The following is a 19,782-nucleotide window of genomic DNA, read 5'->3' as shown; positions in this document are numbered from 1 at the left end:
CGTCATCACCCCTCTCCTCAAAAAAACCCTTGACCCCTTCGTCCTTGCAAACTACTGCCCCATCTCCAACCTCTCCTCCTCAAAGTACTTGAATGTGTTGTTGCCTCCCAAATCCGTGCCCATCTTTCACACAACTCCATGTTTGAATCCCTCCAATCAGGTTTCCGCCCTGCCACAGTACCAAAACGGCTCTCCTGTGACGAAGGTAAACTATCCCTCCTCGTCCTTCTTGACTTGTCTGCAGCCTTTGACACTGTCGACCACTCCATCCTTCTTCAACGCCTCTCCACCGTCGTCCAGCTGGGTGGGACTGCACTCGCCTGGTTCCATTCTTATCTAATCGTAGCCAGAGAATCACCTGCAATGGCTTCTCTTCCCGCTCCCGCATCGTTACCTCTAGTGTTCCCCAAGGATCTATCCTTGGCCCCCTCCCATTTCTCACCTACATGCTGTCCCTTGGCAACATCATCTGAAAACACAGCGCCAGTTTCCACATGTACGCTGACGACACCCAGCTCTATCTCACCACCACTTCTCTTGACCCCGCCACGGTCTCTAAATTGTCAGACTGCTTGTCCGACATCCAGTTCTGGTTGAGCAAATATTTTCTCCAATCAACTATTGGGAAGACTAAAGCCATTGTTTTCAGTCCCCGCCACAAACTCCGTTCCCTAGCCACTGACTCCATCCCTCTCCCTAACATCTGTCTGTGGCTGAACCACACTGTTCGCAACCTTGGTATCATATTTGACCCTGAAATGAGCTTCCGACCACATATCCGCAGCATAACTAAGACTGCCTATTTCCACTTCCGAAACATCGCCCGTCTCCGCCCTTGCCTCAGCTCATCTGCTGCAGAAACCTTCATCCATGCCTTTGTTACCTCTAGACTTGACTATTCCAGTGCACTCCTGGCTGGCCTCCCAGATTCTACCCTATGTAAACTTGAGGCCCTCCAAAACTTGGCTGCCCATGTCGTAACTCGAATCAAGTCCCGTTCACCCATCACCCCTGTGCTCGCTGACCTACATTGGCTCCCGGTTAAGCAACGCCTCGATTTCAAAATTCTCATCCTTGTTTTCAAATCCCTCCGTGGCCTCTCCCCTCCCTATCTCTGTAATCTCCTCCAGCCCCTTCAGGTGATTTAGTAATATTGCAGAAACATCTCCACCTTCACTTTGGGCTCCTTCATGATTGAACTGCCAGTAAATATTTGTCTTAGTGAGCATTAAAAAAAAAAATTCTAAATTTCTCTTACTCAAGTGAAAAATTCTAATTTTCATCAATGAGGAAGCAAACTTGGGTACCAACTAGGTTAGACGTTCTTGCTGGAAAAAAACGGCTTGGGTGGTGCTGTGTGTTCATCTTCGGGCAGTTCTCACTGCGCTCTCTATCAGGATGACCACTTTGTCATGAGCAATGAAGCAGTCTTCAGCAGTGCTGCAAAATCTGTATTCCACTGAGGCCTGTCATGCATATTAACGTTAATTGGATTTTGGGCCTAAATCTTCCAGGATGATGAAGGATTCACTGCAAGCAGTAACGACAACTTGTACCTCTGTAGTGCCTTTAATGAAGTAAAACGTCCCAAGGTGCTTCACAGGACCGTTATCAAACGTAATTTGACACTGAGCCACCTAAAGAGATATTAGAGCAGATGAGAGGTAGGTTTTAAGGAGTGTCTTAAAGGAGGAAAGAGAGGTGGAGAGGTTTAGGGCAGGGATTCCAGAGCTTGGGCCATTGCAGGTGTTTCTGTGGGAGATGGAGAAGCAATCAGTCGGACCCAATCCTGTCCTCGCCCAGTGCATGTACATGCACATTTACTTTGGGGAATTAATTGGATAGCAGTCGGGAGTGATTTTTCCTCTAGTTTAGAGGCACTGAAGCTGACAGTAGAACACTTACTGCCACTCCACCTGTTATCAGTTAATTTACGCATAGAAGTTGCAATGCGGAAACAGGCCGTTTGGCCCAACTAGTCCGTATCAGTGGACCTAGCACAGATAGGGAATCAAATTTGTTGTACATATGTGTAAAGGAGAAATTAGTTGGTGTTATGTACACTATAATAGACAACACCTTGTATTTATATAGCGACTTTAATGTAGTAAACATCCCAAAGCGCTTCACAGGAGCGTTATCAAACAAAATTTGACACCGAGCCATATAAGATGATATTGGGACAAGTGACCAAAAACTTGGTCAAGAGGTAGGTTTTAAGGAGAGTCTTAAAGGAGGAGAGAGGGGTTTAGGGAGGGAATTCCAGAGCTTGGGGCATAGGCAGCTGAAAGCACAGCTGCCAATGGTGGAACGAATAGAATCGGGGATGCGCAAGAGGCCAGAATTGGAGGAGTGCGGAGGGCTGGAGGAGGTTATTGAGATAGGGAGGGGCGAGGCCAGGGAGGGATTTGAAAACGAGGATGAGAATTTTAAAATGGAGGCGTTACTGGAGCAGGAGCCAATGTAGGTCAGCAAGCGCAGGGGTGGGTAATGGGTGAATGGGACTTGGTGCGAGTTAGGATATGGGCAGCAGAGTTTTGGATGAGCTCAAGTTTATGTAAGGTGGAGGATGGGAGGTCGGCCAGGAGAGTCAAGTCTAGAGGTAACAAAGGCATGAATGTGGGTTTCGGCAGCAGGAAGCAAAGCTCCAGAAATTGCCCAAAAAAGTGGCTTAACTCTCATTGCAAGTGATCCACAGAATTACAGGCATTTATTTATCAGAACCAATGAAAATAGATGCTTATATAATGATGCAGTTTAAAACCAGTTTTGCCATGGAGCAACACACTACTGTCTTGGCTTTCCAGACTTTCTAAAACCATTGTTTTGATGGTCCCCTTTGATCTCTCCTTTCTCTCCCGCTAATGGAATGCTGCTAAAGGTCCCTTCATACAGCGCCCTTTGCTCTTTGAAGTCATTATCTGCCAAAGTTCATAAGCTGGTTGATCAGATCAAACAGTGAGCTCGGGAGTCATTGGTCAGGATAGCGATTCTAGAGGAAAGCAAGCTTTTTGCTGTAATCATTCAAAGATGTTGGAGGGGAAGGTGTGTGGATGTGGGGAGTGCAGAGTAGGCCTCTGGTTGCTGGTAAATAAGTGAAGTCAGGTGCCAGAGAGTCTAGACACAGTGATTTCAGTCCGGGTCTGTGGTATCTGATACTCAATATGGGAATTGTCTGAAGGAATACCACTGCTTCTTCACTATAGATTCAACATCTAAATACCTTCCTGTTAAATCAGTGACGAGTGACAATAAGCACATTTAAGCAAGGCATACTTTGGACTATAATTTATTGTTAGTGTAGTGACTAGGCTTCCGTTAATAATATATGAATAATCAGTAACATTTTGAAGCCATATTTACACTTCAGCTGCAGACTTGGATTTGCAGCTGATTTGCAGCAATTATTGAAGTATAAATAATACATTATCATATTTGACCTCAGTTGTAGATTGAAGTAACAGTACCCACCACTTGATGTTGGAACGGGCATATATTGGGCCAGAAATTCCAGGCCAGAAGCATGAGTACGGTCGGGTTACTCACGCAGCTGGCCGTTGGAAATGCCGGCGTTCAGCAGGAGCAGCGCATGCGGGGAACGCCGGCATTTCCAGACCCGAGGTCTATTCACAGCGTGTGCAACTGCACAGGCAGCGCTTGCGCAGTGAACTTTGTGGATTTCAATGATGGATTCAGTGAGGGTAAGTCCTTAGAAGTTACACTTCAAAAAAGCAAGTGTAAAGTTATTCATTGGCTGCGGAGGAAGATATATTTTATCGTGGAACTTTTGAAATGCAATATTTTTGTTTGGGAAAGGGAGGGAAGTTATTTTAAGAAATTTTAAGTAAGTTTTAAAGTTAAAATTTTTTATTTTTTTATTTTTTTAAAAAGGGTTTTCAGAACGGTAGGTAGAAGGAGCAATTGTGGCTGTGTGAATTGAATGTGAGAATGAGTTATGTATGTATGTCCACATATATTCCTTTACGTATATGTATGTATGTTTTATATTCCTTTACTAATGTGTATGAATGTATGTTTTTAATTATGATTTTCCAATAAGTTACTTTCTCTGAAAGTCATAATTAAATAATACATTCATACACATAAGTAAAGGAATATATACATAACACGCAAAGGAATATATACAGACATACATACTTTCAGAAGCTCCACGATAATAAATATCTTCCTCCGCAGCCTCTGGAGCAACTGTACCCATGCTTTTTTCATGTGTAAGTTGTAATGACTTGACCTCACTGAAAGCATTAATGAAAGCGGCGAATTATACTGCGCACGCGCTGCCTGTGCAGTCGCACGCGTTCTGCCTCTGAACCCCTTCGTTCAGAGGACAGGAAATGCCGGTTTTCCCCACATGCACTGTGCATGCTGAAAACCGGCATTTCATCCGGCCAGATGCGTAAGTACCCCGACCGTACTAGTGCATTTGGAAGGGAATTACTGGGCCAACATTTCACATGTCAATAAAATAAAAGATTTAACAATTGCACGACTTGCCCCCTCGCATCTGCGATTGAGGGTCCAAGGAGGTGCATTGCGCAATAGGTCATCATCGTACGTATCCTCACACTGTTCCCTTTGGGGAACTGTTTGAAGTGGTGGAAGGATTTATGGCCGTGATTAATGCTCATTCCGTGACCGTAACCATCTTTCAACCAGCCATTAGGGTGGTTAGTCCTATGGCGGGAGGGTTTTACGGGCTCCCACAACCCATCTGAGGGGGGGGGGGGGGCCACCAACACCCACGGACGCAAGTATCCCGCTGGATGTCCACCCAGAATTTAAAGTTGGAGCTCCGACTCCACTTGCTGGGACTGCCTGGAGTGGGGTTCGAAACCCTACTCCTTCTGGCCCAGCGGCGGGGATGCTTACTGCTACGCAAAAGGCCCACTCCGCACAAAAGGTGACACCCATACGTTTCCTGCGCCTTTTCCCTCCCCGTGACTGGAGCCCTATGCTGCCATTTTAAGTTGCTAATTGGATTGGGCCTTTGTCATAGCGGTAGGATCCCCGCCGCTGGGCCAGATCAGGGTAGGGTTTCGAACCCAGCTCCAGACAGTCCCGGCAAGTGGAGTCGGAGCTCCGGCTCTAAATTCTGGGTTGACATCCAGTGGGATATTTGCGTCCGTGGGTGTGGGTGGCCCCCCCTCCTTGTATAGCTTATGGGAGCCCGTAAAACCCTCCCGCCATAGGACTAACCGCCCTAATGGCTGGTTCAAAGATGGTTACGGTCACGGAATGAGCGTTAATCATGGCCATAAATCCTTCCACCACTTCATACAGTTCCCCAAAGGGAACAGTGTGAAGACACGTATGACGACGACATTGCTAAATAAATAAATGGAATTAAAAAAATTCTTTTAGGGCTTTTAAAAGTCTTTAAATTGCTTTAATTCTCTTTAAAACTACTTCAGATTACTCAAAATAATGTAAACATTTTAAAAAGTTTATAAAAGTTACCAAAATCTTCAAAAAACTTCCAAAAACCAATTTAAACTGCTGCTTTGCATGTAAAAATGCTTAGCAGCTTGACAGAAACATTGGGGGCGTGTCCAGTGAAACTGAGACCTCAAGGGGCGTGTCTCACTTGCACTGCACGCTCCTTGCTTCGCGCTGGCTGCACTCCTGGGCGGCGTGACGTCATACGCTGCCCGGGATTCTTCTTTTTCAAACACCAAGTCCAGGCGTCCCTGGAGCTGATCGGCAGTAGCGCGGGGTAAGTGCAAATACGGGGCTTGCACGCGCTGCAAGCCCCGTTTAGGAATTTCTGGCCCATTATAAAGCAGGTGATCAGGCTTCTGTATCAAAAATAACTTGTTTGGAAAATACTGTGGATTAAGCTTTATTAAATTACTCAAAATCTATCTGTTCTTAGCAGAAACATTTAAAAAAAAATAATTTACACTACCTTTTTTAAAATCTTTTTTTGAAGAAAATGAGTGTGCCATTTTCTTAATTCTCCCCCAGCTTGTTTTTCTTATTCTCTTCTCCTTAAAACACAGACCCGTGTTGGGGTGTGACTCTTCTGGCACTGGCAGTGCTCTAGTATCGTGCGCAGTTTTTCATATGAGCCTAGGCATTGTGTATTGCAAAGCTGTTTGACAGTGAAGAGCTTCACAGCCGTGCCTCATCATGCCTCACTCAACTTCCATACATGTACACTTTTGCAGCAGGGGTCACTGGACATCAATTAGCAATGGGAATTCTGGTTGATTTTTTTCCCTCTCTCCTTAATGCAAAGATGCTAAAGCTCCATTTTCAGCATTCTAACTGTTGTGGCTGAGATCCTTTTACTCAGCACAGATCTGGTATTGAACATGGAACCTTCTGGTCTGTGTGACTCATCACCATACTAAGCTTTTCCACTGGGCCTGTAAGAAGTGATTCAGGCAGGTGATGTAAAGTCTGTGGGTTGTGCAGTTAATAAATACACAGACTTCAGAAGTAACAAACAAAACAGGTCTTTACTATTCGAAGGTCCGGGCGAATCTGCCCAATAACTCCTGGCACAACACTTATATACTGGTGTGGTCACTATCGGCATTACAGTATACAGAAGCCAAACAAATAGTGCCACACCTAAAGTAGTTCCCTTAAAGGTGAACGGTTACATTCAATAGTTCCCTTAAAGATAGACGGGTACATACACTACAATCCTCCCTTTTTAGCTTATTACTTACAGAGTCCCCGTTAAACATACATATCTTCAACTTCCTATAAAACAAATTACAGATATAATCTCGGTGGAGTCAATGTCATATAAAACAATTTACAAATATAATCTCGGTGGAAACAGTTCACAGGTTCAGTCTCTGCGGAAACAGTTCATAGATTCAGTCTCTGATCTTGACTCGTTCCGAACAACATTTCTTTGGTGTAGCCTGATTACCTGGCTAGCGTGACTCCTCCATAGCCTTTTTCTTGACGTAACAGCTTGAACCTTCGTCCTGTTGAACCAGCAGTGCGGACTTTTACAACCAACTGGCTGTCTTGACACTTTCCAGTTTTTCAACTAATTTAGCTCCTTTCGTAATGTCCCGCCTGGAATGGTAGAAGTGCTAATATTTTAGACAGCTATTATCTTCTGCTTCTTTTTCTTTTCTGCCTTTTTGAAACTCTCGGAGCTCCTTTCTCGGCTGCCAGCTGTAGCGCCACCAACTCTCTATGTTCCTTAGACCTTAAGTGCTTCATCCGGATTTCAGCACTTTGAGAGTTTTCATCACAAGCTGGGCAGACCACATCCTCGTAATATTCAGTGTCACTCAACAGGTCATGGTAATATTCGGGTTCGTCCTGAGTTAGGCCAGCGAGAGAGACTTCTTCTTCCTCCTCACCCGTCTGGACGTTAGCTGACGGTGGTTCCTTCCCTAAACATCTTTCTTGAAAAGCCTTCTTCATGCATTCATATTCATCCCGCTCTTCCTGGGTTATCTGCCATTCCTTCACGACGGACCTCATTTGTGAGTTCAATACCTTCCTTTCCATCGGTAATTGCGTTATCAGGCTATTTAACCCTTCTACTGAAGTAACGGTTTCCACATTCTTCTGTTCACCTTGACGTGATTCAACGTACTTTTGGCATCCTTGTAAAATTTGTGTTGCCACCTCAGCTATCTCCGTGACTTTTGAGAGCTCCGAACTCGTTCCCCCTGAAGATTGAAGCTCGTGTTCAGATTGTTCCCCTTGCAGAGTCTTGTCCTTCAGCATATGAAGGAGTTGGCTGACCGTTAACTCTTCCCTGGGAACACGGTGGATCAGAGTCTTCTCCATTTCCTCCACCTCTTTCTCCAATACTTCCACCTTACGTTCCTCTTGAACTTTGGCTTTCAGCGCTCGGAAAAGTTGCGCCCTGATGCTCTCTAGTTCATGTTCAGGGACCATTCTTACAGTGTCCTGTTCTTCCACTGAAAGGATTCCCAGTTGAATCTGTTCTTCAAGTTGTTGAACCTCGGCCATTGCCGCCTCATATTTGTCTTGGGTGTCCTTCAATGTTTTTATGAGTTCTTGGACATCCTGTCTTTCATGCTCTGCCATGATTTTCACCTCTAATTTCTCATCGATGGATGGATCTCCTACCGATGAGTCTGTCTTGGCCTTGAGCTCATCAAGAATTTCCTGCAGCCGTTGGACTTCTTGCTCATGTTCAACCTTTAGTTGTTCATATGCTTCTACTGAAACTAGCTTTTCGGAGGCTGCCGAGTTGACCCCCTCCAGAATTGTAGCCTGGGCCTGTTCATACTGTTCTTTCAACTTCTCACACTCTGCTTGTAAGGAGTCGTAGAGCAGAACTGGAATAAAATCCTGGCTCCCTGAAGATTCCTCTTCCTTTGGTTCATTCTGTAAATATTCTAGTTCCTGAACAGCATCAGGGGAATGTGATTGGTATTTGACCATGATGGCTCTATGGTCGCTCTCTGCTTGAGCTAGCTGTCTCTGTAGTCTTTCCAGGTTCTCCCATTCGGTGTCCCAGAACCTTTCCATATTTTTCATCTCTTGTACGAGACGGTCACTCAACTGTTCTAATTGTTGTCGTACTTTGACATAAGTTTGCGTCCGAGCTCGGTGTTCTTCCGTCATGGATGAATCCTTTGCTTGAACAGGCTCAGAATTCTCTGTCAACCTGGAGTTCTGCTCTGCAGCTTTATTCTTCTTGGTACCATAAGTCCTTCTGCATGTCTTCGTTTTCTTTCCCATCGTCGGCAAGTCCCTTTTAGCCTTGTCTTCCATATTCGACTTGGTCTTATCATCATCCATTTCAGAATCTGAGCTAATAGCTTGCACCGAGTCCTCCCTCATTATGGCTTTTAGGTAATGCCATTCCATGTCTATTTTCTTAATCCACTCCCGTCCTAGAAGTGGTGGTCCTCCCTCAGGTAATACGTACAAGTTCATTCTTGGGTGTTCTTTACCCCTATCTCTCACCTTGACTCTTATTTTCCCCACGGGGTATACGTTATGCCCAGTGTATGTCTGTAATACGAACTTGGTATTTCTTAAAGGTATGTGAGAGAATAGCCGGTGGTAGTCCCTTCGGTTGATGACTGATAGAGCTGATCCAGTGTCCAGCTCCATTCTTACTTGGACTCCAGCTATTTTTAGTATGACCCAGATGGCCTGTAGATCCGTTTCTTTACCCACATTGTGGATTCTCAGCCTACCCAGCTCCTGGTTGTTTGGGTCTGAGTCTGAATTCTGTTCGTCTGAACTCTTCTCAGCCACCTTGTGTACCTTGTTGTACTTTTCTTGTGGTGGCTTCCTTTGATTTTTGGTCTTTTTCCCGGACCGGCATACCTTCGCGATGTGACCCAGTTTGCCACATTTCCTACACTCTTGGTTCTTAAACCAGCATTGATTCTGGTCATGCGTGGTCTCCCCACAATGGTAGCATTTTGTTGTGCTTGAAGTAATTTGGTCCACCCCAAGTGCCGCCGCCTTTAGTTGCATTTCCACCGTTCCTTTCGCTGCGGCTTCGTGCGATGCAGCTATAAGGGCAGCCCTGTCCAGTGTGAGGTCGTTCTCTTCCAGTAGTCGCTTCTGCGTCCCTTCTTTGGACAATCCGCATACGAACTTGTCCCGCAGCGCTTCTGTCAGATTCCCTCCGAACTGGCAGTATTTCGCTAGCCTACGCAGTTCGACCAAGTATTCCGCATTGCTTTCGTCTTTCTTCTGCGTTCTTGCGTAGAATTTGAATCGTTCAGCCAGCATCAGCGGTGTGGGGTTCAAATGGTCCTTCAGCACAGCCACAATCTCTTCGAAGGTCTGATCCGCTGGTTTATTTGGTGCTAGTAGATGCTTCAAGAGCCCGTATGTTTTTGCCCCCATCGAGTTTAGCAATGTTATCGCCTTGTCGTCTTCCTCTATTTTGTTGGCTTCGCAATAGATCTCTATGCGTTCCACGTACGTGGCCCAGTCTTCTATTTCCGAATTAAAGTCGTTAATATTCCCTCGCTTAGGCATTTTTCTTCCCTTGGGAGCAGCACCAGTATTTCTTTAAGTATTCTTATTTATTTGTGTATTTCTAAGATGGCGGTTTTCCCGCGAAATCGGCGGTTTCCCGCTCTTTCCTTCTCTCCCCGCCCACTTCAATGGCGGTATCCCGCTTCTGGCGTCTTCTCCGCCTAATGGCGGCTTCCCGCGTTTCTTCCGGTGGAAGGGGTACGCTTCCCCCACAGCGGACAGGTTCAGCCGCTGGCTGGCTTCCGCACAGCTCCCCTTACTCGGCTATGTCTTTTCCTCCCGCCCAACCGGCGCTGGGTACACCCCGTTAACGGAGGACAGTTCAGTCGCTGGACTGGCTCTCGCGCAGTCTCTCTCTCCGTACCCGGCTCTGTCGCTCTCACCCGCACGTTCGGTGCTACCGGCTCTGGGTACCCCGTTGGTGGAGAACAGTTCAGCCGCTGGACTGGCTCTCGCGCAGTCTCTCACCCCGTTTTCGGCTGTGTCTCTCACCCACTCCCGCACGTTCGGTTTTGCCGGCTCTGAGTACCCCGTTGGTGGAGAACAGCTCAGCCGCTGGACTGGCTCCTCGCAGTCTCTCTCTCCGCACCCGGCTCTCACCCGCACGGTTCCCGTTCGCCTCCCCAGCCCTCTCGCAGACCGGTGTTTCCCTCCCCGGCTGCGGCTGGGTTTCTCTTCCCGCGCCTACTCGCAGGCTCAGCGCTGCGGTCGCTGCCCGGATTTTTCCCGCCGATCGCGGTCCGGCTGTCACCCGACGCCGTTGGACCCGACTTTTGGCCGGCACAGCTCCCCCTCGACCGAGGTCGAGTGCTCTGCCCTTATCCTCCGGATATTCTCTACACCTTCCCCTACTCACAGTCTCTTCGGCCGCCTTGTTCCCTGCTGATCGGCTCACTCCGCACCGTGGTAGAAGGGTAGTCAGTGCCTGTTGCTAATGGAAGCTTTTGTTGCTAAAGTCTTCCACCTCTCTCCTGCTGCAGCCTCGTGTTTTCTTCCAGCAGCACGACGAGGGCGGTTGCCTCTCTTCGACGCTCTTCTTGCTTTGGTAATCTTGCCGCAGGGTACGATCGGACTCGTCGCCACTGTAAAGTCTGTGGGTTGTGCAGTTAATAAATACACAGACTTAAGTAACAAACAAAACAGGTCTTTACTATTCGAAGGTCCGGGCGAATCTGCCCAATAACTCCTGGCACAACACTTATATACTGGTGTGGTCACTATCGGTATTACAGTATACAGAAGCCAAACAAACAGTGCCACACCTAAAGTAGTTCCCTTAAAGGTGAACGGTTACATTCAATAGTTCCCTTAAAGATAGACGGGTACATACACTACAGGTGAGCTGGCCAATGTTTCTTATCTAAGACTCCCAACACCACCATCGTTCTATACCTCTTAAAATATGGATCTTCCTGCTTCCATGTGGCTTTCTTTCTCGCAGCCTACTTGAAACTGGATGCAGCTAATGCTAGCAAGTTTGAGCAATGGTTTTATTAGGAGTGAAACTTTATTACCTTTTTCTCATTTAAATGTTCAACTACTTGCAACTTCTTGGAGGAAATTTTAACTAAACCCGTCTGGCGGGAAACTGACTGGATTGGCTGTCCGTTTTGCACCCCGCCCAATTTTACTTTCCATTGAAGTCAATGGAATGTAATATCAGGCATGTTAAAAATTCTGGCCCCTCCAATCCAGTCAGTTTCCTCATTGGGTGGGTTAGGTTAAAATTACCTGTCAAACCACATGTAAAATATTTTTACAGTTCAAGTGCGGGTTAGATAATTACAGTTTCATTTCAAAAGAAAAAGTGTAAATCATGTTACTTTATTTGAACAGCTGTGAATATATTGTAGAGGAAGGGTGCAGTAATATTTGAACATTGAAGATCAATTGCAGGAACTGATGCATTTGTGTGCTAATCTGTTGACAGTTAATGAAGATGTTGTTTGAATGTGCAGAGGAGCACATTGACATGGAATTAATATCCTTTTGTATTAACCTAGCTTCTAACAAGAGAAATGTGCAATTGATTTGCGAAGGTAAGAATTTATCTGATATCTGAAATGTAGCAGAATCTTAACTTTTATATCAAAATCGGAGGGACTGTAACCTTAGATTTAGTTTTCACTTCTTCTATTTATAATTGTGATTTTTAAAAAGTATGTAATAATAGATACAAGTAGATTGAGGGTGCAGTTATACTTATGCTTTTGTGTCACTGTGAAGATGTTTACAATATCCAATGCAGAAATGACAATGTTCAGGCCCCAGGCCGATTCTTGGCATGCAATGATTTGAGGCTTCCTCAGCAGGCTGCCTCACACCACCACATCACATGAGTATAACTCTAGTATGGTGTCAAGGCAGACTTACTAAGTGCTCAGAAGGTCCATTAGCATTCATAAGCACTTTTCACACTCGAGCAGAGTTATTTTTAATGTTTTGAAAGTGTGAACGCTCCCACCTGTGCCATCAAAATACTGAACATTTACGGACAAGGAGCGGAGTAGCTTTCCCTGTGACTCTCAACCTGCAGAATCACTTGGGTGTTTTTGGCTGCAGTGCTCAGTCTAAAACCACATTCTAGTGTTGTCCTTTTCTGTAGCGTGCTATGTATTATGGCATTTCATTGATTTAGCTGTCACTTGAGTATAAGTTGTTTTGTGCCTTTTAATTGCTTAGATTTTTTTTAAATTTGTGATACAGAAGGCCTGACTTATTGTAAGATAACTTGAGGAAAACCCTTCTAGTCAGTTTAGTTGATAAAATATAGGTTAACAGATTTTACACTTACTAGCAACTTGCAAACCCTTTCAATCTACTTTCTTAAATGTTTGAAGTTCCGAGAGAGCCACTTATGCTTGATTGACCACACATTTTGGATTCCAGTAAGACCGTTGAATGTTTACAGTTCTTTTGTCCTGGTTGTCACAAGTGATCATCTGTTTTTGTGAGAAAGCTACAGACACACTTTTTCATGTACTGCTACTAATTTATGTGTGTAACATACTTGTGTGCACACTGATTCAGAAAGGGGTTACAGATTATATTTTTTGTTTTAATATGTTGTGAGCAGTATTGTAAATTAAGATTTAAAAAATTTAAACTGCAAATATTTGTGAAGAATATTCTTAAGGAATTACTTCTAATTCGTAAGTAATTCGTTTTCGCTGATTTATTTGACAACTGAGAAACTGAAATCTTGCATCTCCAGCTGTAGGTAGCATTACTTGTGATTTGTGGTGTTTTTTTTCTTTGTAATTAAATATCTTCTGGAGCTATTTAATTTAGGATGTTACACAAGGTTATTTCACCTATGACTTAAATACAGCAATCTCTCAAATGAGAGAAAGTGGACTGAGGTTACAAGATGAAACTAATATTTGAATTTGTGGCTGTTCAACAGTGTAAGCAGAGATTAGTGGGACTAAAGCCTCTGCAAATTCAGTTTTTTTTTCCTACTGAAAATATTTGACTGCTCAGCTGCCTTGTTAGTTGGTCCTTTGCTGTCGGATATCTGTGGTCTTCAGCAGGACAGCACCTGGACAACAAGATGAACTGCATGTTCAGTATTGTACTACGCAGATCCCAGCTGATCTGATGAGACTTCCTTTTTATGTCAAAAGTATTCTGAAATATAAGTACATTATATTTAATATTTAAACTGATCTCATTTAAAGCAATAACAAATTGGACCCCCCCCCCTCTTTCCCCCCCCCCCCACGGTCTTGATTTGTTTTGTAGGCTTAATTGTGCCAAATTCAGCTTGTTTTCAGCCACGTGCAAAACTGTACTAAGTACTTGCATCTGCTGTTACAGATTTTCAGTTTGCTGTTGTAGCTGAATGTGATATGTATTGATTGTGTTCTGCAAAGTGATGCAGAGTTTTCCATGTCAATTGGGATAACTGAAAACTGCAGTTTAAAAATTGCAAACCAGCTGACAAAATCAGCTGTGTCGGTCATTGACAGCTGCTGTAAAATCTAATGCCATTGTGATTTAAAAAAAAATGAAAATATTAGGATATCGTGTGACTACTGATGTAATATGCTTATCCAAGTGGGCCCACTGTAACAAGTTCATGGCTTTGGTGCTGGTGTTGTGCAGTCGGGCCCACTCTGTAATTATTGCACCTTTGTGCAAAATTTATATTTTTTAATAAATTTTCACTCTGGGGATACACTTCTGCAGAAGGAGAGCAGTGCCTTGTATTCTAGCCATGTGGTCTCCACACCCTTGCTAAGATTATTTGTGGCTTGCAATGCTTGTACCGATTGTGATCTCTTTCATTCTATGAACTGCTAGTGTCTCTTGTTTTGAGTTAAATTTGCAGCACACCGAAACACTTGCTATCATGGAACTGCATGAGTATACAGGCATCAGTAATAGACTCCTTTTGAGCAAGTAATCTGTGGATAACTTGAACATTACCTTGTTACTATTTCTTTAATAAAGCTGGAGTCCCATGTATTCTTCCACAATATACTTTCTGTGTTTGTAATCTTTGCTGATTTGATACTGTTAGACCGAATCAGTATGAAATTTCATTTAGAAACAAATGTGATATCCCATTGCAAGAAACTTCATATTTTTAAATAGTTTCTATGTTAGCTTCTATTTTTTCTAACATTCATTTTTAAATCAATGGAATTAATGTTTGTAATCCCTTGATTTGCGATGTAGTTATTCCTGTTTACTTACAATACTAAATAATTGACATGGAACATAGTTAATCAGGAAATTGCTGAAGTGGGTATATGTCTAATCATATCATTTTGCTGAGAAAATTGACTCAAGATGGCTGACTTTGAACATTATACATTTTAGGAAATGGCCTGAAAATGCTAATGAAAAGAGCCTTCAAATTCAAGGATTCACTACTGATGAAAATGATCAGGAACATTTCTCAGCATGAAGGTCAAACCAAAAAATTATTTATTGTAAGTACCGTAGAGCGATTTACCTGTAAGTAATTAGGGCAGTGCTTGTGGGGTGTTTTTTTGAGTACACGCAAATGTGGTTAATTCAGATTTACTTGATGATTGGCTGCCTTGACCTACCTCCCTCTGTTGATTGCACCAGAGATTTATTTTACAAAAGCACAAATGTAGCAGTGCTTCCTGTTGTTTTGCACCCACTATCTAAGCATGAGGGTTCAAACTCTTAATTGCCAGATACTATGTATAGTTTGAGAGAGTGGTCCCTTTGGGTAAGTGGAGTGGTCCCTCAGTGTAAGGGGGTGGGGAGACGGGGGGAGCAGCTTCTCTGGATTGCTGTTCACTCGACTGGAATTGAATCCTGTGGCTCACTGTTGATTCCATGAACCTTGATCATAGGTTTTTCTTTCCCTCCCATAAAATGTCGTCTGGATTGTCCTCAATACAGAGCACACTGTAACACAAAGGATGTTCCCATTGCCTCAACGCCTACCAGCCTCAAAAAAATTCTCCACTGCATACGAGAGGGAGGCCTGTGATGCTTTATAGTTAATCTGAACCAAAATTGTTTGCTGTGCTTTTTAAAAAAAAATAAATAAATAAAGTTGGCAAGCGCAGCATAGTTCCAGAAATATGGATTGGTTATATTGTGCTGTTTTAGAAATGAAGGTGGCAAAAAGCCAGTGTATAATTATATTTGCCCATCTTTGGGTCACGATAAACAGGTATAATGAGCCTTTTTACAAAAAGAAATCCCTACAATGTTAAGCTTTTAACTTCAAAATGATTTTACGGTTAATAGAAGGAACAAAGATTTTTTTACATGTGTCCTGCAACAGTTTGGGAAAAATCAGACTCTGGTCAATCTGTAATGTAGCAAAACATGCCAGTCTTGTTCTCTCGATACATTAGTTTGTACAGGAAACTTTGGTTTATCCGGAGGTTAACTGTCCGGAATGCTCGAGCCACCGGCAAAAATCAGGAGCCGTTTTGTTAGGTTTTTTTTCTTTTCGTTGCTTTTTTTTCACCAGTCAGGCTCTGCAAGGTCTCGCTGAAGCTGTTGCTAAGCTACAGAGACGCTTGCAAGGTACGGCCGACTGTTTAGAAGATGGGTTTGTTGCCAGATACGGAGCTCAAAATCTCCGTATGTTTCAACATTAGCACTGGTTCGTCCGGCAGTTTTGATGGGACGGCAACAGCTTGGTCCCGTCGCTGCCGGATAGCACAAAGTTTCCTGTACACATTTTGAGGAAGGTGTGGAGGTAAAGGAAGGTGGTGGGTGTTTTATAGCCTATTTAAGTATGGGAATGATAATTACTGTTTTCCTATGTCCGGTGATGCAGAAGGTAATTATACTTGCAAATAGCACAACTTATTATCCTGAGTTTTGCTATGTTCAGGTTTTTTTGATGAGTTGTGATTACAAATATTAGGAATCCAATACTGAGAAAAGGCTTTTCAGCACAGCTTATCCCATTGATCTGTAATCTAGACCATGGAATCAATTGTCCATAACAAAGAATATTACCCTATTATCTATCTCTGTATTGTTGCCTGCCATTCCCATTTTAATTTCCTTTAAAACCTCCATCTATTAATCTTTAGATCCATATCCTGTGCAGTACTTATATATCCTCCAGGAACATAAACATGTCAACTCCACTAAAAAAAAAGAGTCCATTGCTATTGTATCATCATATTAATCAATAGTTTATTCCATATATGGACTGTTCCCTTAAAGGAGGAATTATGGCTACTTAATATTTTAATCTTTATTTTCCAAATCATGCTTTCCTGCACTGTTGTCCCATGCTTAAATACTATTTTTAATGCTCTCCTTCAATTTATCTTTGTAGTGTCTCTGGCCCAGCTGATGGTCAGTATTTTAGTCTTAAATGGCTCAATTAATAGTCCTCACCAAGCTAGAATAAAAGGAGCTACCCATTGCTTGTTTATCCATGGTTGATAACTACCATAGTCATCTGATCTATTTCATACTTTACATTGTTGGGGACACTGTTGACAAATATCAAGAACTCGCTGGGTCCCCGATACACTGGGTTGCAGATCGGTACCATTGATGCTGTTTCATTTTGAATTCTATAGTGTTCTCTTACTGAAATTAAATTAAGAATGGCATTTTTCCAGTTTAGCAACTTGTCATTGATGACACAAGTGACTAGTTTGTAAATGCAAAATCTAATACAGTATTTTTCAAGCATCTGGTTTATATCAAGGGACATCAGGGAGATTCCCCAGATTGGTGCATTGCATCAGTATATCATTTCATTGGGCCGATCTTGCTGGAAAATAACAGTGTGTTAACGATGCATGCAATTATTAATGAGCAAATCGGCCAGCAAGTTCAGGGGATTAAGAGATACGCCATGAGTTGTGAATTTACAGAATTGCTGGTCAATTTATACCACTTTGCTGTTAGCTTCACACAAACGGCCTCTCGCCAATAGCTGTCCTGTAATTTTTAAGAATTTGCTGGTTTTGCACATTAATTGCCCATTAAACTTGCCACAGAAAGTTAACTCTGGTAATTAACAGCGTAAGTACCTTTTTAACGACATAAGTGTTAATGCCGTGCCAAGCAGCCTCTCTGACCCAGAAAGGGAACAATTTAAACTGTGGCATCTAATTCTTTCAGGTGGTAAATTGTTCTTAGAGATTTTAAAAATGTTAAATTTAAAAATGTTTTACTTACTTTTCCTTTCTGTCTCTCTTTTTCTTTCTCTCTCTCTCTCTCTCTCTATCAAATCTTTCTTTCCCTCTCTATTTATCTTTCTGTACCTGATTTGACATTAAATTCACCCACTCTAATTCACCCTCCTTCTCAGTCACTCCTCTGTTTCTTTCTCAGTCCTTAAATCTCATTTCTTAAGGAGATACATTGTTGGTCCCACCATTTACTGAGGTCAAAAGCCTTCTCAGAACCTATTTTTTCAACCATGCCTCAGTCATTTCCTCTAATTTTCCTCAAACTCCTGTTTGTTATTGTTATCATTGTAAGTAATTTGAGACTAGTGAGATTTGACTGATGGTCTGGTCAGATCTGTACCCAGGGTGAGCAATTGGGATCACTTGGCCAGCTTCCATGCCTTAGATTATAATGTTTTCATCAAAAATGATACAGTATAAGGGAGACAGCAGGGCTGAGTATTATCTAAGTTAGGGGTTCCCAATCTTTCTCCCCTGCCCCCCTCCCATTTTACAAATATTCCACGGACCCCTGTAACACAATACAAGTATCTTTTCTGTATAAAAAATTTGTTGTACAGTTAAACATATTTTTGTTTTACTTAATGTGAAACTTGTTGCTGGTGCTGAGCAGCATTTCTGTCAAGACGTGGAGGTATCTTTGACAAGCACAGGCATATGTAATAGTCAATGTTCATCCTGGCTCGATACTTTGTTTTGTACTCATAGAATCATAGAGTAGTACAGCATAGAAGAAGGCCATTCGGCCCATTGAGTCTGCGGCGAGCCTTCACTGTCTCCGATACCCAGAGCCCTCCCCTGCGCCGATATTGTTGGCAGTTTAGTTTTAATGTTGAACTTTGTAAATGAATTGCTGGCCCATGAGAGAGAGTTGAGAAGAGGTCAGTTGAAAACTCCTGATCAAACTCACTACAGTGGCGTTAAAGGCAATTTGTTACTTCCCCATTCCATACAGTCTTTCCAGGTCATTTGTGTTTTATTTTTAGTAATTATCCTTCACTTAAGACCATTAAGGAAAGCTTTATGAATATTTGAGGACGCAGTACTGATTCCCAAGATATTCAACTAGTTGCCTGTTGCAGTAGAGTTCTATCACACATCAATTTAGTTAATGGAAAACAAATTATGTAGACATCAGTTCTAAAAAGAAACCCCCATAGGGTTTCCCCATCAGGGAATGTTTAATATTAATCCCTAGACTGAATCAAACTGAACTTGATATAGACCATAACAATTAATGCTGTTATTAGAACCATAAAGGTGTTTTTAAAACTTGCAACTTTTAAGTTTCAATAGCAGCGGATTTACAAACTAGGTGCTGCTTCAGTTTCCTAATAGAATACCAGCTACACCAAGCACAGAGTGGCAATTTCTCCAAAATTATCGAGTGTCACACATCCCTGTCTCTTCCTTTTCCTCCTTTTGGGAGAATTCTACTTTTTGCATCCATGCAAGAATTTCATAAGTACTAATGCACCAGTATTGAAATGTTATCTATTAATTTTTAGGTCATAAATTACAGAAAAATTACTTAAGTGTTATGAAAAGTTGGGCAGAATAACAAACTGTCAGTTGAAGCAATATGGTTCACTGGTCCAAGGGTCAGCAAACGATAGTTACCTATCTTGGAAATTTCCATTGCATATAAAATGAAAATGGGTAGTTGAGAAGAGGAAAGACATTACTTCTGTAGCACATGACCAAGAATATACTAGAGTCTATATATCCTGATTGAGTCAGGCAGGCACTGTGAAGAGTGTGCTTATAGATGTTGCGATTAAGTTACTGTAATGCTACAATTTAATAATATTTACTAGTAATGGTGTCATTTAAAAAAAAAAAATTGTGAAATCACAGGTTTTTAACACCATTAAATTTATGGTCCTTCAATGTGACTGTAAAGCTGGCTTTTGAATATTGAGCATGGTGTCCATTACTACTCCAGCTTTAAAAAAAATAGTTTTGTACAACGCACTGAATTGCAAGGTGATTGTAAATTAAATTTTCTGGGAGTTCATGAATTTTAAACAGTGTGCTCTGATACTCAGTAGGGTTCCTCATGTGGTATTAAGTTTTAATTTTTAGAAGAATTGCTTTTGTATAGCTCCAGGTTCTACAGAGTGAAAACAAAACACAATTTGAA

The 19,782-nt window shown here is 42.6% G+C and overlaps 1 protein-coding gene across 4 annotated transcripts in view; it reads left to right on the top strand.

The window, feature by feature from the left end:
• The window catches only part of LOC147120766 (kinesin-associated protein 3-like), a 149,518-nt gene that overhangs the window by 100,714 nt on the left and 29,022 nt on the right, over positions 1–19,782 (top strand). For 3 of the 4 annotated variants that reach the window (XM_085987002.1, XM_085987000.1, XM_085987001.1), the window contains 2 exons: positions 11,906–12,014; positions 14,803–14,915. In XM_085987002.1, coding sequence (XP_085843128.1) covers positions 11,906–12,014; positions 14,803–14,915 — 222 coding nt within the window. The remainder of the gene's footprint in view (positions 1–11,905; positions 12,015–14,802; positions 14,916–19,782) is intronic. The other variant, XM_085987003.1, reaches the window with a different exon arrangement.

This window comes from Somniosus microcephalus, chromosome 4, assembly GCF_052327205.1.
Source record: "Somniosus microcephalus isolate GS21.2 chromosome 4, FLI_Smic_1.0, whole genome shotgun sequence".
NCBI classification, from domain to species: Eukaryota; Metazoa; Chordata; class Chondrichthyes; order Squaliformes; family Somniosidae; genus Somniosus; species Somniosus microcephalus.
Note: the sequence above shows the minus strand (reverse complement) of the source record. Positions and strands in the feature narration are given on the sequence as shown.